We start from the raw sequence: 23876 nt of genomic DNA on the forward strand, positions 1-23876 counted from the left end.
TTTTAAAGACTTTATTTTGGTCAACATATGTATATTAATTGAAAATTTGGGTATGTACATGAACATTTTGTGCTAACAGATCCGTTTTAACATTAGTATTACGAAAACAAAAGAAATAGTAAAAGACAAGAACACTTCCTTATTTTTCTCTATTTTTTCAAGATAAATCTCAAAGGCTTACCCATATGTTAGCATAAATATTATCTCACTAGTTCAGAGCAGTGTGACAAAAATAACATCAATCTGTTTGTCTGCAATTAGATTTCTCATCGTCTATACTAATGCTTTCACTTCAAAGTATAGTGGAGGAAAACTCCGACGAAGATTACATGCTTCTATAAGTGGTGTTTCATTATTGGCTATTTTTATCAATATTATTATTTAAGGTATTAAATAAATTAGAAACTTTTTAATTCATAGTTGTATATTACTAAGTTATAAGAATAATCACTGAAAACTTTTTTCTTTTTTCTTTTACAGTTATTTCTATAAAACAACAAGAGTAGGATTTTCATGCTAGTAAATATCAACAAATCTTTTTATCCAGCTTCCTCGTCATCAGAAAGTGAAGAAGATTCGGGAATAACCTCATTGGAGATATGCATAGAAGGCTTAGGGGGAATGTCAAGAGCATCTAAACTTCCTTCCATCATTTCAACGACTCTAATCATCGGTGGACGATCTGATGGGCATGGTTGAATACACCAGAGACCTACCAATATCATCTTCCTTGCAATCTCTTTTTCTTCTTTGGTTATTTCATCACCAAATATCCATGTTTGTTCTCCATCTTCAAGATCCTTATAGATCCAATCTGGAAAGTAAGTCGAACTAGCGGCGGAATCAATAGTTGCTACTATTTCTTTGTTCCTTGCTCCAATCATGTCGAGGACCAACATTCCATAGCTATACACATCTGACTTATGGGAGACTCGGCCATACATTCTTGAGAAGACCTCAGGTGCAATGTAACCTATAGTTCCTCTCGTGTCCATCAATGACAGAACACTTTCTCTTTTCTCACAAAGCTTAGCAAGGCCAAAGTCTGAGACTTTAGGACAAAGATTGCCATCTAACAAGATATTCTGAGGTTTAATGTCGAAATGCACAATTCTTGTTTTGCAGCCATAATGCAAGTATTCCAATCCCCGAGCAATGCCTAACGCGATTCCATACAGCATTGTAACATCATGAGTCAATGACTTATTTCTAGAGATGAACTGATCGAGAGACCCATTCTCCAAAAACTCATACACAATCGCTCTTTTAGATCCTTCATAGCAGAAACCAAGAAGAGAAACAATGTTGACATGAGACGTTTGGCTCATGCTTGCAACTTCATTGATGAAATCTTCAGCACTTCCCTTCAAATCTTTCAAGACCTTTACTGCAACCTTACGACCATTACTAAGGTTTCCCCCATAAACAGTTCCAAATCCTCCTTTCCCAATTATGTAAGAAAATGACTTTGTAATTTTCTTTAATTCTGCATAAGTGTACATAATCAGTAGTTTCTTGAACATGACGACACTTTCTTCCTTTTTATTCTTCCTCTTCATCTGACGCATCGAAAACATGAGAACAACAATGAAAGTCGCCAGCCCAATTCCGGAACCAGCGGCTATGAAGATTTTCACCAGAAGATGTGAAAACTTACCTTTCATCTCCTGCTTTACACGGTTTTGTGTTAAGTTCGATGACAATGGAGGATTTGGGTTAGGTCCGGCCAGATTACCGTATGAGGTGTTAAGCTTGAGAATCTCTACACCATTCAGAATAGCGTCATAATACATTGGCTTAATTTCCTTTAAAGGATACAAGTCAAGTCGTAGATCAGGTCTCGGCCCACTTTCAGAATCAACATATACTCTGAAATCTAGATACATTGGAATTAGAGAACCACCGCTCAACCCAATCACGTCCATCTCTTTCTTAGCCATCTGACTTCCAAGGAAGATGGAGAAGACGCGTTGATTCACTTGCTGTAGAGTCTCACAGAAATGAAGCCTCACGAGGTAATTGAACCCAGCATCGACTGTAAAGAGCCACGTCAGGTTGAAATTCAGGTTTAGTTCAGAGGCTTGGGCGTTCCCCATCGAGCGCCACGTGGCGTACACGGACGCTGGCGCAACATATGCTGGAGTTTTCTCTGTGTAGTTGATCAGTACATCTGGTAGGTACGAATTGATTCCACCTTGTAGGAACTCATCATCATCAGAAAGCCACCGCCGGAACATTCCCCAATCGTGGACTTCGCCCACCATTTGTCCACCTACGTTTACCCGATAAACGGTCTCGAAAGCCGTGGAGTTATCTATCTCGAAGTCAACATTGCTACCGACGTTTGTTATCATGTTGTCAAATCCTCCCTTTGAGTAAAACCGGTCAGGCATGGAGACAATCTCGATACCGTTAACAAAAGCTAGCGAATTCTTAGACGGCCTGAACGTGAGATTCAGCGATTGGTAAACGGGAACGATAAACTCTTTGATAAGAGTTGACTTTTTGGAAGCTTTCATCGTTAAATCGGCGCTGAAGTTCGTCAAAAGAGTAAAGCAGTTTACACTTACGGAGAAGAAGGAACTGGCGGCGTCAAAATCCTCGTCGAAATCGGGTCCGTATAAGTATTTGGCTGGATAAAAATGTAACCGGATGAATTTCCAGCCGGGAGAGGTTGGAATACTGTACGTAAAATCATATCGGAAAATCCGAGCGGTCATGTACAGAACTTGAGGAAGAAGCCTTGATTCTTTGTATGATACAAGTGAAGAGAACGACGCGTTGTCTGAATTCGACGGAAGAATTTTCTTCTGCTCCGGCGTCCAAGTTCGACCGCTGTTGTCGATGGTGGAAGAGTTTGTACCGCAGTTGATGAGATAAACATCGGCTGGCTTGTATGGCGCCGTTGCTTCTTCTCCTCCTCCGCCGGAGACGGAAACGAGAATCGAGAAAACAAAGCAAATGAAACAGATCATCGGTATTTTTGAAAGGTTAATGGATGGAGAAGAAGATTAGAGATGAGTCTATAATTGAAGTTTTAAGTCATAGGTAGTGGAGTGAGTCTATGGGTCAACAGTTGACTGATAAAAGATAGAATGTTTCCATCAGCTCAAACTAGCTCATTGGAACTACTAGATTTTGTGCCTGCGCGTTGCGCGGAATTTTAATTTAAAATTTCTTTTATTAATAAAATTTTTTGATCATAAGATATAATCATTTAAATTTAAAAGATAAATATTTGAGCATAAATATAACAATTCAAATTTTAACATCATTTAATATAAAATGTGAATATACCTAGTTTCATGAACATTATTTAGTGTAAATGTACATCTAAAAAATCATGTTGCTATAACATTAGCAAGCATGTTTTACCTATTGAAGCAAGTGCATTGTGCCATAAGAGAATTTTCGACGAAGTCATCAATGTGCATATTTTATATAACTTTTCATCATTAAACCACCAAATGGTTAAACCCAACTTTGAATCTAATAATCTGTTTAATAATATATGTCATGTATTTTTCCAAAAACTCATTCGTTTCACACAATGAATGAGATCTCAAAGAATTTAACCTTAGTCATGTGCATTATCTTTCTAAGTTTTAGAATTTATTTTTAAACACTTTTAACTACCAATTCTTTCGTCATCTTCTATGATGCACTCGTTGACTTTCGACATCTACTTTCTTTTTACCTTCTATTGACTCACATATTATATATATTGGACTATGAATTGATTTGCAAGACATATTATTAATTATTTTCTCCTTAATTATAGTCTTTCAATACTCAATTTTTTGGGTCAAAAGCATTTGATGAAATATCAATCTCGTTTTGCTTTTTGATCATGTTTTAAGTTCCATTTGAGAATATGCTATACAAATTACATATCACTTTTCTAACGGCTTTCATTTTCATTTTCTGTATATTTTGTGTAGAACTCATGAATAATATGATCATTGATTATTTATTTTTTAAAGATGGATGATAATGTTTCAAAGTTTTCAAAATTTTTTTATATAATTTCACAAGATAAAGTGTGATTTTTACAATACCTTCGTCTTAAATTATAAATTTAAGTTGAGTTTAGTAATTTTTATTTTTCTTAAGTATAAATTTAATAATAAATACAAATATGTAGTATATTGTTCTTAGAAACTAATGTTTCACTTTAAATTTTATTTTTTTGTTTAAAATTTTATATACAGAATTACATAAATTAATTTTTATTCTAGCATGTATTTAAAATTTACTTCCATTCTAAAACTCATCAAAATATTTAAAGATTTGAAGTATGATCATTTTTAATTTTTATCTATTAAAAGTGGAAGTATATTATTACTACTAATAGTAATAATATTTTTATAGTTTTTTTTTTTTTTTTTAAATTTTTATTTATTTAAAATTTCTATTAATTATAAGTAACATACATATGCCCTAAATAAATGTTTAAAGTGTATTTTAATGTAAAATAAATAATGTTGCTTAGGTGGATGCTTAGGTGGATAGGCTAGATGGAGAGATAACTCTCCCATTATATATATAGATTATTCAGCTTTAGTTAAGCCTGTCGTGGCCATATATTTGGTATTTTGACGAGTTAGAATCGAATTGCTGATTTTCTGGATAAAATTTGAGCTTATTCTTTTGGCACAATGCTAAAGATGAATATTGAAAACTCTAGCTCAAACCAATCATCCTCTGTTTTTTATTTTAACAAATTTTTATAAGTTTAAAATCTTTGCCATATTACTTTAATGTAAAGATGGTTTTTTATTCAATACTTATACTTCTCAAGATTGATTAATAAAAACGTATAAAAAAGAGTTTCACAACGTTCCTTGTATTTTAAGCATTCTTTCTATCGAACCAACGAAAACATGAAAAGGTTTTGCGCTAATATATAGAAAATCAACGGTTCAAGATTTCTATGAAGTTTTTTTTTCTTTGTATGAATGTAAAATCATATACAGTATAAAATATTGTTTACATTGAATGCTTTCTTTCATCTAAGAGTTGATTTTTATGAATATAATCGTAAGCAGAAATGAAAACAGAGGAGCGTGAAGATGTAGCTGCAGTCTGATGAAGTTGTTGAATGAGTTAAGAAGTAATACAAGTTTTTGTCTGATGGAGTTCCTGAATAATTCAAGAAGTAAGTCAAGATGCGACTGTTTTTGTGTGTGTGTCGGTTTCTAGAAGGTTTGAGAAGATATGTTTGGAGCGTGTTTAGAGGATGAATCACAAAGGAAAAAGGACTCAAAGAGATTTGGAAGACTTGATGAAAGTGGAGTTTGATGAGAAAAAGGAAAAGTATAAAAGGAAATTTACTTTTTCATATGGAAATTGGAAATCTTCTCCTATGGTGATTAGGAAATCGTTTTGGCTATATAAGGAGGAGTGGAGGACGTCTTGGAGAAGGAAGAGAGCTGAGGCATAAAGAAGAAATCTTTGAGAGCTTTCGGTGAGATTGAGTGCAACTTAGTTTTGCGGGTTTGTGCTTGTGTGATCAAGTGGTTTGTTTTGAAGTCTAGGCTCAAGGGGAGTTTAGCTCAGGGTTAGGTTAATTTGCGGGTTTGTGCTTGTGTGATCAAGTGGTTTGTTTTGAAGTCTAGGCTCAAGGGGAGTTTAGCTCAGGGTTAGGTTATCCTGATTAAATCTAGACTCAAGGGGAGTTTAGTTAAGGGTAGAGATTATCCTTAAGGTTTCACATTATAGAAGGGAGCGGTAAATCAAGAGGGTTGGGCTTGTTTTATGCGTTTGCGAATTAGTTGTAATTTGCTTTCTTGTTCTAGTGAAATCGAAATCTGGACTTAGTCCCGGGGAGTAGGGAAAACCGAACCTCGTTAACAAATTTCTTATCTCGTTTACTTTCCGTAATTTATTTGACCTCATCCGCACTTACAATTGGTATCAGAGCGGGTTCTCGATAGAGATTTAGTCTTGTTTCGGGTAGATCAAGGGTGAGGTTCAGGAGATCGTTCAGAAAGTAAGACAGAGCTGAGAATCGTGTGAGATGGAGTCATACAAGGAAGGTACGTCTATGACAAGACCACCACTTCTTGATTCAGCGAATTATGGATATTGGAAGGTTCGTATGCAAGCTTTTATTAGTAATCTTGATGAAGATTGTTGGAATTCGATTGAACTTGGTTGGGAGGCTCCTAAAGTTACGGATGATGACGGAGTTGTAAGTCTCAAGCCAAGAGATAAGTGGACTGCTGCAGAGAAAAGGCTATCAAGTTGCAATTCTAAGGCTAAGACTGCTATTTACAATGCTATTGATTCAAGCCGCTTCAAGTTAATTTCTCAATGTGCATCAGCTCAAAAAGCATGGAAGACATTAGAGAATATGTTTGAGGGTACTACAAGCGTTAAGAGAACAAAACTGGATATGTTGGCTTCGCAATTTAAGAATCTAAGAATGGAAGAAGAAGAAACTGTGGCTGATTTCAGTGCAAAGTTATGTGACATCTCTAATGAATCGTTTTCTCTTGGAAAGGTTTACAAGGACAAAAAGCTAGTGAAGAAGTTGAAGAGATCATTACCTGCAAAATTTGAGTCAAAGATTTCTGTAGTTGAAGAAGCTCATAATCTAGATGAGATGGCTTTTGATGAGTTTGTTGGGATTCTTCAAGCATTTGAGTTAAGCAAAACATATGAAGCTAAAGGAAAGATGAAGAAGGTAGATGAAGTGAAGAAGGAAGTTGACATTGGAGTTGCTCTTAAGGGATCATCAACTGAAGATTCAATGGCTATGTTGTCAAGACAGTTTACTAAATATCTGAAGCGAAAAGGAAAAGAGAAGAAGGATAGAATTGATGAAGAATTGAGAAGTTCATCAAAGAATGTGCAATGTTTTGAATGCAAAGGATATGGACATGTTCGTTCGGAATGCGCCAATCTACAAAAGCATAAGAAGAAGGCCATGAATGTTGTGACTAGTGATTCTGAAACTGATTCAGATGAGGAAGAAGAACTGAAGAATTTTGTGGCGTTTATTAATTTTCTGCCAGAAACTGCAACAGAGTCTGCATCAGCGTCTGCATCAGCATCTGCATCATCGTCTGTGTCAGGGTCTGCATCAGTGTCTGCAACAGGAGCTGTAATTGAAAGTGACAATTATCAAAGTGATGACGATTCTGCAAGTATCAATGATGAAGAGTTTCATGAGAATTACAGAGCCTTATATGAGCATTGGCTTAAAATGGTTGAGGAGAATTCAGTGTTAACTAAGGAAAAACTCAAGTTAGAGGCTAAAGTCGTTGAAGCACAGAAATATGCAGCAGAAAAAGAAGAAGAAGCATCACAAGCTAAAGTACAACTTGAAGAAACTCAAAAGAATTTGAGGATGCTTAATAATGGCACAAAGAAGTTGGATCATATTCTGAATATTGGCAAGACTGATAAGTGTGGTCTTGGATTTGAAGGAAAACTTTTAAAATCAGATCCGATGTTTGTTTCTAGTGGAAAAATCACGTCTGGATCAGGAAGTGTGTCAGAAACTGCAACTGTGGCAGAGACTGCATCTGGTACAAGAACTACTACGAGAACTGGCACAAAGACTGCATCAGCTTTAAGGAAAAATCAAGAATTGAAGAATGCACCTCAAAAAAATTTTCGACCTGTTTGTCATCATTGTGGTGTTGTTGGGCATATTAGGCCAAGGTGTTTCTAATTGTTGATGGAGAGAAATCGAATGGAGAATGCTTTTGATGTGAGATTTCATGGTCCTACATGTTATCATTGTGGAGTTCAAGGGCATATTAAGAGGAATTGTTTCAGATTCATTCGAGAATCCAGTCATGTAGGCTTAAGGCGCATGAAGATTTGGGTTAGGAAAGATGATTTATATGGAGGTGGTGAACTAGGCTATCAACCTCGTATTGCAAAGCGGGGAGAATTTTCCAAGTAGTTTTGACCATGTTGTGACTCATTCAGAGGGAGAATGATGATGTGTTTCGTGATATTGTTTTGAGTTAGAACTGTTGAGTTCACAAACATAGTCAAAAAGAGGGAGAATGAAGATGTAGCTGTAGTCTGATGAAGTTGTTGAATGAATTAAGAAGTAATACAAGTTTTTGTCTGATGGAGTTCCTGAATGATTCAAGAAGTAAGTCAAGATGCGACTGTTTCTGTGTGTGTGTCGGTTTCTAGAAGGTTTGAGAAGATATGTTTGGAGCGTGTTTAGAGGATGAATCACAAAGGAAAAAAGACTCAAAGAGATTTGGAAGACTTGATGAAAGTGGAGTTTGATGAGAAAATTAAAGGAAAAGTATAAAAGGAAATTTACTTTTTCATATGGAAATTGGAAATCTTCTCCTATGGTGATTAGAAAATCGTTTTGGCTATATAAGGAGGAGTGGAGGACGTCTTGGAGAAGGAAGAGAGCTGAGGCATAAAGAAGAAATCTTTGAGAGCTTTCGGTGAGATTGTGTGCAACTTAGTTTTGCGGGTTTGTGCTTGTGTGATCAAGTGGTTTGTTTTGAAGTCTAGGCTCAAAGGGAGTTTAGCTCAGGGTTAGGTTAATTTGCGGGTTTGCGCTTGTGTGATCAAGTGGTTTGTTTTGAAGTCTAGGCTCAAGGGGAGTTTAGCTCAGGGTTAGGTTATGCTGATTAAATCTAGACTCAAGGGGAGTTTAGTTAAGGGTAGAGATTATCCTTAAGGTTTCACGTTATAGAAGGGAGCGGTAAATCAAGAGGGTTGGGCTTGTATTATGCGTTTGCGAATTAGTTGTAATTTGCTTTCTTGTTTTAGTGAAATCGAAATCTGGACTTAGTCCCGGGGAGTAAGAAAAACCGAACCTCGTTAACAAATTTCTTGTCTCGTTTACTTTTCGTAATTTATTTGACCTCATCCGCACTTACAATTGGTATCAGAGCGGGTTCTCGATAGAGATTTAGTCTTGTTTCGGGTAGATCAAGGGTGAGGTTCAGGAGATCGTTCAGAAAGTATGACAGAGCTAAGAATCGTGTGAGATGGAGTCATATAAGGAAGGTACGTCTATGACAAGACCACCACTTCTTGATTCAACGAATTATGGATATTGGAAGGTTCGTATGCAAGCTTTTATTAGTAATCATGATGAAGATTGTTGGAGTTCGATTGAACTTGGTTGGGAGGCTCCTAAAGTTACGGATGATGACGGAGTTGTAAGTCTCAAGCCAAGAGATAAGTGGACTGCTGCAGAGAAAAGGCTATCAAGTTGCAATTCTAAGGCTAAGACTGCTATTTACAATGCTATTGATTCAAGCCGCTTCAAGTTAATTTCTCAATGTGCATCAGCTCAAAAAGCATGGAAGACATTGGAGAATATGTTTGAGGGTACTACAAGCGTTAAGAGAACAAAACTGGATATGTTGGCTTCGCAATTTGAGAATCTAAGAATGGAAAAAGAAGAAACCGTGGCTGATTTCAGTGCAAAGTTATGTGACATATCTAATGAATCGTTTTCTCTTGGAAAGGTTTACAAGGACAAAAAGCTAGTGAAGAAGTTGAAGAGATCATTACCTGCAAAATTTGAGTCAAAGATTTCTGCAGTTGAAGAAGCTCATAATCTAGATGAGATGGCTTTTGATGAGTTTGTTGGGATTCTTCAAGCATTTGAGTTAAGCAAAACATATGAAGCTAAAGGAAACATGAAGAAGGTAGATGAAGTGAAGAAGGAAGTTGAAATTGGAGTTGCTCTTAAGGGATCATCAACTGAAGATTCAATGGCTATGTTGTCAAGACAGTTTACTAAATATCTGAAGCGAAAAGGAAAAGAGAAGAAGGATAGAATTGATGAAGAATTGAGAAGTTCATCAAAGAATGTGCAATGTTTTGAATGCAAAGGATATGGACATGTTCGTTCGGAATGCGCCAATCTACAAAAGCATAAGAAGAAGGCCATGAATGTTGTGACTAGTGATTCTGAAACTGATTCAGATGAGGAAGAAGAACTAAAGAATTTTGTGGCGTTTATTAATTTTCTGCCAGAAACTGCAACAGAGTCTGCATCAGCGTCTGCATCAGCGTCTGTGTCAGGGTCTGCATCATCGTCTGTGTCAGGGTCTGCATCAGTGTCTGCAACAGGAGCTATAATTGAAAGTGACAATGATCAAAGTGATGACGATTTTGCAAGTATCAGTGATGAAGAGTTTCATGAGAATTACAGAGCCTTATATGAGCATTGGCTTAAAATGGTTGAGGAGAATTCAGTGTTAACTAAGGAAAAACTCAAGTTAGAGGCTAAAGTCGTTGAAGCACAGAAATATGCAGCAGAAAAAGAAGAAGAAGCATCACAAGCTAAAGTACAACTTGAAGAAGCTCAAAAGAATTTGAGGATGCTTAATAATGGCACAAAGAAGTTGGATCATATTCTGAATATTGGCAAGACTGATAAGTGTGGTCTTGGATTTGAAGGAAAACTTTTAAAATCAGATCCGATGTTTGTTTCTAGTGGAAAAATCACGTCTGGATCAGGATGTGTCAGAAACTGCAACTGTGGCAGAGACTGCATCTGGTACAAGAACTACTACGAGAACTGGTACAAAGACTGCATCAGCTTTAAGGAAAAATCAAGAATTGAAGAATGCACCTCAACGAATTTTTCGACCTGTTTGTCATCATTGTGGTGTTGTTGGGCATATTAGGCCAAGGTGTTTCAGATTGTTGATGGAGAGAAATCGAATGGAGAATGCTTTTGATGTGAGACTTCATGGTCCTACATGTTATCATTGTGGAGTTCAAGGGCATATTAAGAGGAATTGTTTCAGATTCATTCGAGAATCCAGCCATGTAGGCTTAAGGCGCAGGAAGATTTGGGTTAGGAAAGATGATTTATATGGAGGTGGTGAACTAGGCTATCAACCTCGTATTGCAAAGCGGGGAGAATTTTCCAAGTAGTTTTGACCATGTTGTGACTCATTCAGGGGGAGAATGATGATGTGTTTCGTGATATTGTTTTGAGTTAGAACTGTTGAGTTAACAAACATAGTCAAAAAGAGGGAGAATGAAGATGTAGCTGCAGTCTGATGAAGTTGTTGAATGAGTTAAGAAGTAATACAAGTTTTTGTCTGATGGAGTTCCTGAATGATTCAAGAAGTAAGTCAAGATGCGACTGTTTTTGTGTGTGTGTCGGTTTCTAGAAGGTTTGAGAAGATATGTTTGGAGCGTGTTTAGAGGATGAATCACAAAGGAAAAAGGACTCAAAGAGATTTGGAAGACTTGATGAAAGTGGAGTTTGATGAGAAAATTAAAGGAAGAGTATAAAAGGAAATTTACTTTTTCATATGGAAATTGGAAATCTTCTCCTATGGTGATTAGGAAATCGTTTTGGCTATATAAGGAGGAGTGGAGGACGTCTTGGAGAAGGAAGAGAGCTGAGGCATAAAGAAGAAATCTTTGAGAGCTTTCGGTGAGATTGTGTGCAACTTAGTTTTGCGGGTTTGTGCTTGTGTGATCAAGTGGTTTGTTTTGAAGTCTAGGCTCAAGGGGAGTTTAGCTCAGGGTTAGAATAATTTGCGGGTTTGTGCTTGTGTGATCAAGTGGTTTGTTTTGAAGTCTAGGCTCAAGGGGAGTTTAGCTCAGGGTTAGGTTATCCTGATTAAATCTAGACTCAAGGGGAGTTTAGTTAAGGGTAGAGATTATCCTTAAGGTTTCACGTTATATAAAGGAGCGGTAAATCAAGAGGGTTGGGCTTGTTTTACGCGTTTGCGAATTGGTTGTAATTTGCTTTCTTGTTCTAGTGAAATCGAAATATGGAGTTGGTCCCGTGGAGTAGGAAAAACCGAACCTCGTTAATAAATTTCTTGTCTCGTTTACTTTCCGTAATTTATTTGACCTCATCCGCACTTACAGAGCGAACAGAGAAAAGAAACAAAACGTAACAGATCATCGGAATTTTGAAAAGTTTAGTGGAGGGAGAAGAAGATAAGAGATGAGTGTATGATTGTAAGTGTAAGCCGTGGGTGGTGGAGTGAGTCAACCATCGACTGACTAAGCAAAACAAATAAATGTTTCGAAACTAACGAAAAGACTGTCAAATCTGACATTTGCTGCCATAAAACCAAATAAATATATTCACTCAACAAGTTTCTTTCAACCAATAATAGTCTTTTTCTTTTAGGACCACAACAATAATAGTCTTTTTCTTTTGGCTTTAGACAAATCAGTAACATAAAGGACATCAGGATGAGTTTGTTGAGTCTGAGCCAAGTCACCTTCAGAGGGAGTTTGGCTCAGGGTTAGGTTATCCTGATTAAATCTAGGCTCATGAGAGTTTAGTTAAGGGTAGAGATTTATCCTTAAGATTTCATGTTAATAGAACGGAGCAGTGAATCAAGAGGGTTGTGCTTGATTTACGCGTTTGCGAATAGGTTGTATTTGCTTTCTTGTTCTAGTGGAATCGAAATCTGGACGTGGTCCCGGAGAGTAGGAAAAACCGAACCTCGTTAACAAATTTTTTGTCTCGTTTACTTTCCGTAATTTATTTGACCTCATCCGCACTTACAAGACATCGGTGGGCTCGTATGCGGCATTAGCTCCTCCTCCTCCATCGGTGACAGAAACAAGAACAGAGAAAAGAAACAAAACGTAACAGATCATCGTATTTTAAAAAAATGGTTTAGTGGAGGGAGAAGAAGATAAGAGATGAGTGTATGATTGTAAGTGTAAGCCGTGGACGTGGTGAGTGAGTCAATGGGTCAACCGTTGACTGACTATGCAAAACAAATAAATGTTTCGAAGAAATTTCTTACAAAGAAAGAAACACTACTCACTAACGAAAAGACTATGTCAAATCTGACATTTGCTGCCATAAAACCAAATAAATATTTTCACTCTTCAAGTTTCTTTCAACCAATAAGAAAAATAGCACAGCAAAAGACAGCAACTATGGTTTTTGTCTAAAAAAAAAGAAGAAAAAAAAACAAATATACAGCAACTTTGGGACCATTTTATTCTCTCTCTTTTTTTTTTAGCATTGGCCATATTATTCGAAAAATGAGAATTTTTATTGTTTTACAATGGTTTCTGGTTTTCAACAGTCTAGCTTTGAAGCGTAATTGGTTAAATTTCTATGCAATCTTTGAGCTTCTGTAAGGACCACAACAATAATAGTCTTTTTCTTTTGGCTTTAGACAAATCAGTAACATAAAGGACATCAGGATGAGATTGTTGAGTCTGAGCCAAGTCACCTTCTGAGTTGAACTTATACGTATCTCTTAACCTCTTTAGACTTTCCTTCACCAAGACTGAGGATCAAGAGGTTCATGACTTGAAATTATTTCTCCTTTGTCTTTTGACCAGTTGCGATCTTGGTTCAATTACTTCTTCCTTTACTCTACTTCCGTCTTCTTCTACTTTTGATCTTGGCTTAAGAACGTCAGTCATATACCTAAACTTCCTATTTTGCAAGACACTTGCGTTTCCAGAGGCCAAAGTTTGCATATCATCAAAAATTTCAATATCGAACATTGCCGGAAGACATACCAGTCTGTTGAGAATTGATTCAAGAATTGGACCACTTTCTCTCTAATTTCACTATTTGAACGAACATGAATCGCAAACCGGAGAGCTACAAGACACAATCACTTTTTTACGAGTTTAGCCACCATTTCGGGTAATCTACTTCTCCCAGGTAACGGTACACATGCAAAAGTTCACATTTTCATAGCAATGGTCAATGGAAGATATAACACACAGCTCAAAAGGATCATTGGGACTCTGGTTTTATACTCGAAACAGAGCCAACGATTTACAGAGCCAATTACGATTCTCTCCCTAAGCTTTAACGGCCCTTGTAAACAACCCGTTACGTGCCTATCATATGTTTCACTTAAACCCTGAACGCAAACCCTCCATCTGGCTTAGAATGTCTCACACACTAAAAGAAAACGTTGCATGCCATGGTAGCTAAGAAAACGGTGTCACAATTTCAATGTTCATAGTTTTAGACATTAATCAATAAAACAGTAAAAGGAGAAACATTCTCAATGTTTTTGTTGTCTTTTGCATTGAAATTGACAACAACAACAACAACAAAATTGATTATGTGTCATATGCATTGAAATTGTTATCAAAGAATCGAAAACTACATACGCATTGATTTTGTGTCAAACTGCTTTACTTTGCTTGATAAGCCCCATGCCCACTTAGAAGAATCTACGCCAAAGCAAGGCATATGATTTATCATCAACAAGACTCCCTGTGAAGAAACTTCATGATTGATTATTGTATAGAAATATATTTTATTGATTTGTTATAGTTTTTGAGATTTATTAATTATTAATGAATCAGAAAAAAGTTTGCAAAATGTTTCTTATCTTTTTAATTATTCTTTCTATCAAATCATCAAAAACAAAAAAAATCAGAATTTTGCGCTAAATAGTAGTAGAATCAAAGGTTTGAGTTTGTTTTCCAGCTTCCTCGCCATTAGAAATCGAAGAAGATTCAAGAATAAGCTCTGTGGAAATATGCATAGAAGGCTTAGGGGGGGGGGGGGGGGGTTTTCAAGAGCATCCAAACTACCCTCTATCATCTCCACGACTCTGTTCATCGGTGGACGATCTGATGGGCATGGTTGAATACACCCAAAGACTCACTAATATCATCTTCTTCACAATCTCTTTTTCCTCTTCATTTATATCATCTCCAATTATCCACGTTTGGTCTCCATTATCAAGATCTTTGTAGATCCAATCAGGAAAGTAAGCTGTACTAGCGTTGGAAGTTGTGGTTTCAACTTTGTATCTTGCTCCGATCATGTCAAGGACCAACATTCCATAGCTATACACATCTGATTTATGGGAGATTCCGCCGTACATTCTTGAGACCACCTCTGGCGCAATGTAACCAATAGTTCCTCTTGTGTCTATTAATGACAAAATGCTTTCTCTTTTCTCACAAAGCTTGGCAAGGCCAAAGTCCGCCACTTTAGGACAAATTGCCATCTAGTAGAATGTTTTGAGGTTTAATTTCGAAATGCACAATTCTTGTTTTGCAGCCATAGTGCAAGTACTCCAATCCCCGAGCGATGCCTAGCGCGATTCTATATATTGTTGCCACGTCCAGAGTCAATGATTTCTTTCTAGAGATGAACTGGTCCAAAGACTCATGCTCCAAAAACTCAGATATAATCGCTCTTTTGGACCCTCCATAGCAGAAACCAAAAAGAGAAACAATGTTTACATGAGATGTCTGGCTCATGCTGGTGACTTCGTTGATGAAATCGTCACCGTTTCCCTTCAAATCCTTCAAGACCTTTACTGCAACCTTACGCCCATTAGAAAGGTTTCCTCTATATACGGTTCCAAACCCTCCTTTCCCAACGGTGTGGGAAAACGATTTTGTAATTTTCTTCAATTCTGCATAAGTGTACTGTTTCAGTAGTAACTTAAACATGATGACACTATTTTCCTTTTTATTCTTCTTCCGACGGATCAACAACATGATGATAACAATGGAAGTCGCTAGCCCAATTACAGAACCAACGGCTATGAGGATTATCACCAAAACATGTGGCTTACCTTTTATTGGTGGCGTTACATTAGAATGGTTTGGTCTTGAGTCCTTAGATTCTATAAGTTTTGGATTTGGTCTGGGAAGATTACCATCAGAATCATTCAGCTTGAGAATCTCTACACCACTCAGAATAGCGTCGGTTAGATTAGTATCCTTGAAAGCATGCAAGTCAAGTCGTAGATCAGGTTGTCTCATCCCACTTTCGAAACCAACATACACACTAAAATCTAAATACATTGGAATCCGAGGACCACCACTCAACCGTACCACGTCCATCTCTTTCTTAGCCATCTTATCTTTGACGAAGATGGAGAAGACGCGTTGGCCTGGTTTAGTCACTTGTGGAAGAGTCTCACAGAAATGTAGCCTCACGAGGTAGTTATACCCGGCATCAACTGTGAGGAACATACCCGTCAGCTTGAAAATCAAATTGGTGGAGTAGCCCATTGAGCGACTAGTAGCGTACACATCATATGGGGCAACATACGCCGGAGTTTTCTCCGTATATGTGATCTTTACATCCGGAACATTCACAATGGATCCTGAATTTCCGAAAGAATCATCCGGAAGCCACCTTCGGAACATTCCTGAATCATCGACATTATTGACCATTTGTCCGCCAACGTTTACTCAGTGAACTGTCTCGAAAGCCGTCGAGTTATCTATCTCGAAGTCAACGTTACTACTGACGTTTCTTACAACGTCGTCAAATCCTCCCTTTGAGTAAAACCGGTCAGGCATGGAGACAATCTCGACTCTGTTAACGAAAGCTAACGAATTCTCAGACGGTGTGAAGGTGAGATTCAAAGTCTGGTAAACCGGAATGATAAACTCTTTGATTAGAGAACTTGACTCTGTTATGGATGCTTGTACCGTTATATCAGCGTTGAAGTTTCGCAAGAGAGTGAAACCGCTGACTTTGACGGAGACGAAAGAGTTAACAGCGTCAAAACCGGATTTGTATTGAGTCGGGTAAAAATATAAACGGAGGAATTTCCAGCCAGGAGTGACTGGAAAACTGTAAGTGAACTCAGATCGGAATATTCGAGCTTTCATGTACGGGATCCGAGAAACTCCTGTTTTTTGGTATGATGCTTCTGAAGTGTACGAAGCGTTGACTAAATTTGACGACAGAATTTTCCGATCTTCTGCTGTCCAATTCCGGCCATTGTTGTCGACGTTGTTGGAAGTATCACCACAGTTGAAGAGAAAAACATCGGTGGGCACGAACGCCGCCATAACTCCATCGGTAACAGAAACGAGAACAGAGGAAAGAAACAAAACGTAACAGATCATCAGAGTTTTTTTAAGAAGAAGGTAAGAGATGAGTGCATAACTTAAGCAGTTAAGCTCAAGTCATGGATGGTGGGCTAATCAATGGGTCAACCGTTGAACTGACAAAGCAAATCAAATAATTGTTTCGAAGTGTCAATTGCTGCATTAAAACCAATAAGATAATCAAAACAGCTTAATTATTCATCAACTTGATCATTGGGACCATTATTCACCTTTTGTTAAGCCATGATAATTACTAGTCCATTCATGTCTGATGCAATAATGGTCTGAAGCCATTAGTGGTTGAAATTGTTGGACAAACTTTGAGCTTATGTTTGGTGCCTATGCTTAAGATGAATATAGAAAAGTCTACCGCTCCAACCAATCACACCCTTCTTTGTTTTCTTTTTCATTTACGAACTTTTAGATTCTCTATATATTAAACAGTATACAAATTTCAATTAGAAATAATGCATAGTATGCTATGCTTCATAAACATCTCTACATAGGGCTTGTTCTTTTTGATGTTGCTAGAGACTCTAAAATAACGCACTGAATTTTTGCTTAATATTAAATCCAGCGACCAATTACTTTGATAGAGATGAATAACAATGATGGATAGAAAAAAAAAAAAAATGATGGATAGATTGTTGAAAGGTGTAGCTAGAATGTCTATGGACTGATAAAAAGAGAGAAAGGCAGTGTAATGGGTCGCCTGAAGGTGTCGCTAGCGACAATGAAAAGAACAAGACCATATATATAGGTATATAACGAATAGATCTGACCAAAAAGAAGTTATACATAGATATATAAAGCATAGATGTGATAGAATTAGAAGGATAACTCATATCAAATCAACCACAAGTTATAGAAAACTTTTAATATTAAGGCCAATAATTCTTATAATAATCCCCGAAAAAACATAAGAAAAAACCCTAATCATCCAATGCGACATACCTATGAATTTTCATAGCATATTTTAGGTTTCCCTTTTTCACGACACATTGATCACTATTCAAACCGACGAGATCGATGTCACCGGAGACCACCTTATAGCTGGTAAGAGGAGGCAATCGAATCTTTGCACGACCCATCACAACAGTTCCGTTGGATGTTCCAGGATCTCTATACGAGAATCCTTTAAGCAATTCTATGTAAAGATACTGTGCAGGAAAATCTAAAGGAATCTTCATTTCTTGATTAACCGCAAAAGAGTAGTCTTTGAAACCTTTTACCACATATGTTCCGTATTGTTTGGTATCGTCTAACCATGCCTTGATAAAATAGTAGTTACTGCCATAGTAAGGTTTCAAGAGATCTCTGTCATCGATTGCGAATGCTTCAAAAATCTTCACGAGTAACGTTGTATTTACGTGATGATCAATTTTTCTTTTGCCATCACGAATCTGCTTTCTTTTGGCTTCTTGCTCCAAGTTTATCATCGAGAAAAAAGTAATATAAGATTGTGATCCCTTTGAGATTTGGTGTGTTAGGGTTTTGAAAGTTTTAGATATATATACTGAGCATTTCCTTCTCTTTTTGTGATTATTCGTATTTCCTTTTTTCTAGATGAAGTTTAATCCTTTTTTAATTTATATAGGATTTTAACAAATTCTAACGAGAGTATTATTTCTTTTGCTTCGTTATATAATTGATACGGACGTTATACTATGGAACGTATTAGATTTCTTTGTTAATATTCCACAAATATTATTTTTATATATGTTTTAGAAAGATATTGATGAGATCTATTGTTATCTAGACCATGTTTTAAGAAAAATAATAATTAAAATAGTTATTTATCGATTTGGCATTAGTAATTATCTTCAGGTAAAATATACATACACTTCATAATTCAATTTAGGTCTCTAGTATTCTCTAAATATACATAAATTTACCACACAACCTAGCCTTAACACTAAAATTTAAAATAATTAAAGAAAAAAGGAATTTAAATTTCCTAAAAAAAAAAAGACTTTATCGTCTTTGATAAAATCTATCATAAAGAATCTTTATTTACTCGTAACCATATTAATTAAACTAAAAATTATGTGTACCCATAGGAATAATATTTGTACATAAGCAAATGTTATAAACCTTTATAAAAATTTATTTGTAGTTTTGATGATAAGATTTCTTCGGGTTAAAATTTGTCATTAAAGCTTTGGCGAATCCTGTTTGTGATTTAGATTAGGCAAAAAATTTAACACCACTCATTAGACAAACTTCTTTGTTCTTAATGTCATTGCTTAGCTTAACTCGATGACTATAATTTGTACTTGCGCTCCTTAATTATCACTAGGTAGAGGAAGTACTCGTAGGAAGAAAGCGACATTAAACTCAAACAAACATCAAGATTATTTATTTGAAATTAACTTAAACTGCCAAATATTTATATACAATAATTTTTTAATTCAACAAGTATACGTACACAAATATATTAACCGTAACCAGAATGTAATACTTGTTTACCAAGCCATCAAATCTACCGTGCTTTTGGTTCATTGATCTCCGAAAATACTCCCCAGCTCGAACCACTCCTCTCATCACCAACAAGTGGAACAGAGTCATCGGTCGTGGTCGATTTCGCCACGTCTCCTGTAGTCCTACTAAACAAGTCATCTTCTCCGTCCGTCGTCGTACCAACTTCACCTCTTGGCATTAGATCCAGAGACTCCACGTTGTCACTCTTCTTCTTAGCGGTCTCGTGAAGCTGAAGAGCAAACGCAAGCGCCCAAACGACGTCGTTCATCGATGGCCGTTCGATACCGCGATCTAGAACACATCTCACGGCTATTTCACAAAACTTTTCCATCGATGTCGAAGTGATATCATCGGTTAAATCTGAGTCAATGATCTGATCAACGGTTCCTCTTTTGTAATTTGTCTTCACCCATCGTATCAAATCTGCTTGCTCTGGTGGAACACTTTGCATTTTGATCGGTCTACAGCACAAAACCTCCAACAGAACAACTCCAAAGGAGTACACGTCAGATTTTTCAGTCAAGATTTGACGGCGATAGTACTCGGGGTCCAAGTAACCAAACGTTCCTTTAACGACTGTGGAGACATGCGTTTGAGAAGCACTAGTAGGACCAAGTCTTGATAAACCAAAGTCAGATACTTTAGCTACGAAGTTCTCATCGAGAAGTATGTTTGTGGTTTTGATGTCTCGATGTATGATCGTGTGCTTCGCGCCAGTATGGAGATACTGTAGTCCACGAGCTGCTCCAATGCAAATCTCTAGCCTCTGTTTCCACGACAATGGAGGATCAGAGGCCTTGTCCCTCTTAAAAAGATGATCTTTAAGTGTACCATGTGGCATATACTCATAGACAAGTACCATCTCGTTGTCATCGTCGCAGTATCCGATTAGAGAGACGAGATGTACATGTCGGAGCTTTGAGAGCATCTCGAGCTCTGTTTCGAACTCTTTAGCACCTTGGTTTGATGTAATTTCCAGCCGTTTAACCGCGACAATCGTGGCTCCACCGTCTATTCGTCCTTTATAGACAGAACCAAATCCGCCTACTCCAACGATTAGTTTTTCCTCGAAATCGTTTGTGGCGGATTTGATTTCGGATATAGAGAATCGACGGCAAAGATCTGATGGGAGAGATGTGGCTGATTTTGTATTTGTAGAACCTGTCCCGTGCGGAAGAGGTCCCCATGACGAGTTCGTAGATGGCTTGCTTGTGGTATGTACACTAAACTCGTTGCTCATCTTCTTCCTCTTCATCACAACGAGGACAACAACAACAACAAAAATCGCTAGCGCAACTACAGAACCAACCACTGCAAGTGAGATAGTCAAAAGATGTGACTTATTACCTTTTTTCTTCAGCGGGCTTACACGGTTTGGTGTTGAGTCCGTTGGTAATTGAGGATTTGGATTAGGTCCTGCGAGAATACCTTGAGAATCATTCAGCTTGAGAATCTCCACACCATTTAGAAGAGTTTCATAATAGGATGCACCATCATCCATCATAGGATGAAAATCAAGTCGTAGATCAGGTCTCGGCCCATTTTCAAAACCAACATTCACATGGAAATCTAGATACATGGGATTCCGAGGACCACCGCTCATCAGAATCACGTCCACAGATCTGGTAGCCATCTGATATCCCACAAAGATGGAGAAGACGCGTTGGTTGGTATTGTTCACTTGCGGGAGAGTCTCACAGAAATGTAGCCTCACGAGGTAGTTAAACCCGGCGTCGACTGTAAGGAAAAACGTCAGATTGAAATAAAGGTTGAGTTTAGGGTCTTGTAGGTTCCCCATTTGGCGAGACGTGGCGTACACATCTTCCGGGGCAACATACCCCGGAGTTTTCTCAGTGTAGTTGATCTTGACACCTGGAATGTTCACAATGATTCCCGAATTATCCAAATCATCATCGGAAAGCCACCGCCTGAACATTCCTGAATCGTCGACGTCATTGACTGTTCCTCCGCCGACGTTTACCCGATAAACGGTCTCGAAAGCCGTGGAGTTGTCTATCTCGAAGTCAGCATTGCTACCGACGTTTGTTATCATGTTGTCAAATCCTCCCTTTGAGTAAAACCGGTCAGGCATGGAGACAATCTCGATTCCGTTAACGAAAGCAAACGAATCCCGAGACGGTGTGAACGTGAGATTGAGAGTCTGGTGAACGGGAACGATGAACTCTTTGATAAGAGACTTTGACTCCGGTTTGGAAGCCTTTGCCGTTAAATTAGCGCTGAAGTTTCTTAAGAGAGTGATACCATTGACGTTGACGAGGAAGAAGGAACTAGCAGCGTCGAAACCGGAACCGTAACGGGTCGGATAAAAGTATAACCGGAGGAATTTCCAGCCGGGAGAGACTAGAAAACTGTACGTAAAGTTAGATCGGAAAATCCGAGCTTTCATGTACGGCACTTGAGCAATCCCTGAGTCTTGGTATAACGCATCTGAAGTGAAGGACGCAAAGTCTGAATTTGACGGCAGAGCTTTTACCTCCTCCGGCGTCCATGTTCGGCCACTTTGGTCGTTGGTGGCTGAATTATCGCCGCAGTTGATGAGAAAGACATCGGTGGGCTCGAACGCCGTCGTTGCTCCTTCTCCTACTACGGTGACAGAGACGAGGATAAAGAAAAGTAACAAAGCGTGACAAATCATTGGAATGGAAAAAGGAAGAAGAAGAGGAATGAAGAATTTGAGAAGATAAGACATTCGAGTGTATCATTTAAGCCAAGGGTGGTGAGTAAGTCTATGAGTCAACCACTGACTTTTCAGGTCAAGCGAAAGAAGAAGGTTTCGATGAAATTTCTTTGGTGGGGACGTCGTCGATGTCATTTTACGTCCAACTTGTATTTTTGTCTTTAACATTAAGGTAAGTAATTAAAGATGATAATGAATTAACAAAATAAAACAAATGGACTCATCTGTTGGTATAGGGGAAAATTGTATAAAAATTTCATGTACAAAAAAAGGCCCTGGTAAAAGATGTGGTGCCGATTTTTATTTTATTTTAATCGTATATGCACATTATCATCATAGATATTGACCTAATTCTATTGCAAATGACGATCAATCTATCATATCTATCCACTATATACGATTATAATGAACGACTCCACGGGTAATTCTATGACGTGAAATTTTTATTGCATTGCTCGGGTTTCTTACTGACCTGTACCTACTAACGATGGACAATCTTACCTTTAACTCAAGGTTTTTTTTCATGTGGTGCTAACTAAAACTAATAAATCGCGACTTAGCTTAAATGTGATAACGTTTTAACTAAAATCGAGGGTTTTAAGACCACTTGCCTAGATTCAACGGAATTAATTTGACATAAATTAGATTTTAATTCATTGCTAGAAATCATAGGAATACTTTTTGACTGAAATATTTTTAGTAACTAAAACGATACATTTACTGTGTTACCATACAGACTTTAATTTTCACTAAAGAAAAATTTAGGATTTAATTTGCACTAAATTGAAAACGTTAGTTTTAGTTAGCACCAAGTTTTTTTTGGTTAGGTTCTTTCACGTGAAACAAAAGATTCTCATTCTGTAATTTTTTTTTGTTTGTTGAATATTCTCCGTTGATTTATTTTTGATGGCTCAACTGGTTTAAGCATATGTTGCATGAAACCTCATTTTGAGATCTGTTTTCTGTTCCTTTGTTTTCTAATCGGAAATTTGGAATGTTTCAAGATTTCCGAAAAACTCAATTTGAAAACACAACAGTTTAACTCAAACCAGAGTAGAAGGGAAAACTCAATCTTTCATATTCATTTCACTTAGCCAAAACCCTAATACAAGCTAGAGCTTTTATACAGACACAAAGAACAATCTAGACTCATGATGAGCTGTCAGATGGCTCTAGATCCGATAGAGATGCGAATCTATTGTTGAGCTGGATTTGGTGAGCTGTAGGTGCCGTACTCTTCCCACGGTGATGGTGTGAGTTTGTCGTCATTGTTACCGTTGGAGTTGCTTTTGACTGCAACTTGGGCTCTTGATGGGCTTTTCGGTTTTGGACTGAACTTGAGGCTTTAACATCCCCCCGCAAACTCGAGGTGGGTGGATAATCCACACCGAGTTTGAGTCTGAGAGATAGAAAGCTTGCTTGAGGAAGGGGCTTCGTGAAGATGTCAGCAATTTGAAGGTGAGCTGGTAGTATGTGCTTGACTATCAGAGTTCTCATAGCTACCATTTCTCGGGAAAAATGAAAGTGAGTAGCAAAATGCTTACTTCTTGTGTGTAGCACCGGGTTTGCTGACAAGAATACTGCTGCTAGGTTATCACAGTATACCTCTGGGGTCTTTTCTTGAGGTAAGCCTATTTGTTTCAACACTACAGTGATCCATGACATTTCTGCTGCAGTATTTGAGAGAGTTCTGTACTCTGCTTCAATGGAGGATCTGGCAACTGATTCTTGGCGCTTAGCAGACCAGGATATAATGTTAGAGCCTAAGAAGGTGCATAATCCTCCTGTTGATCTCCTTGTTTCTTTGCATCCAGCATGATCACTGTCACAATATGCTCTGAGGACTGAATCTGTTTCTGATGATAATGACACTCCCATTGTCAATGTTCCTTTCATATACCTTAAAATTCTC

General features: G+C 37.6%; 4 protein-coding genes and 2 pseudogenes across 4 annotated transcripts; 2 read left to right on the forward strand and 4 right to left on the reverse strand.

Annotated features, from left to right (window-relative positions):
- Nucleotides 1-406: 406 nt before the first annotated feature.
- Nucleotides 407-3120, reverse strand: LOC110226266 (probable receptor-like protein kinase At5g39030). Its single transcript, XM_021017258.1, has one exon. The coding sequence runs from the start codon at nucleotides 2973-2975 to the stop codon at nucleotides 540-542; it is 2436 nt and encodes an 811-aa protein (XP_020872917.1). The 5' UTR covers nucleotides 2976-3120; the 3' UTR covers nucleotides 407-539.
- Nucleotides 3121-6585: 3465 nt separating this feature from the next.
- Nucleotides 6586-8045, forward strand: LOC110226274 (annotated as a pseudogene).
- Nucleotides 8046-9123: 1078 nt separating this feature from the next.
- Nucleotides 9124-11176, forward strand: LOC110226270 (annotated as a pseudogene).
- Nucleotides 11177-12133: 957 nt separating this feature from the next.
- Nucleotides 12134-16988, reverse strand: LOC9306876 (probable receptor-like protein kinase At5g39020). The gene is given in 4 exon segments (XM_021017259.1): nucleotides 12134-14483; nucleotides 14486-14575; nucleotides 14577-14928; nucleotides 14930-16988. Coding segments are annotated over 4 exon segments (2433 nt in total). The 5' UTR covers nucleotides 16804-16988; the 3' UTR covers nucleotides 12134-14366.
- A 518-nt stretch (nucleotides 16989-17506) lies between these two features.
- Nucleotides 17507-18250, reverse strand: LOC9306877. The gene has a single exon (XM_002870761.2). It carries the CDS (start codon nucleotides 18222-18224, stop codon nucleotides 17718-17720), a length of 507 nt encoding a protein of 168 aa, XP_002870807.1. The 5' UTR covers nucleotides 18225-18250; the 3' UTR covers nucleotides 17507-17717.
- An 866-nt stretch (nucleotides 18251-19116) lies between these two features.
- On the reverse strand, nucleotides 19117-21979 carry LOC9306878 (probable receptor-like protein kinase At5g38990). Its single transcript, XM_002870762.2, has one exon. It carries the CDS (start codon nucleotides 21974-21976, stop codon nucleotides 19268-19270), a length of 2709 nt encoding a protein of 902 aa, XP_002870808.2. The 5' UTR covers nucleotides 21977-21979; the 3' UTR covers nucleotides 19117-19267.
- Between the last annotated feature and the right edge of the window lie 1897 nt (nucleotides 21980-23876).

This window comes from Arabidopsis lyrata, assembly GCF_000004255.2.
Source record: "Arabidopsis lyrata subsp. lyrata unplaced genomic scaffold ARALYscaffold_7, whole genome shotgun sequence".
Lineage (NCBI taxonomy): Eukaryota > Viridiplantae > Streptophyta > Magnoliopsida > Brassicales > Brassicaceae > Arabidopsis > Arabidopsis lyrata.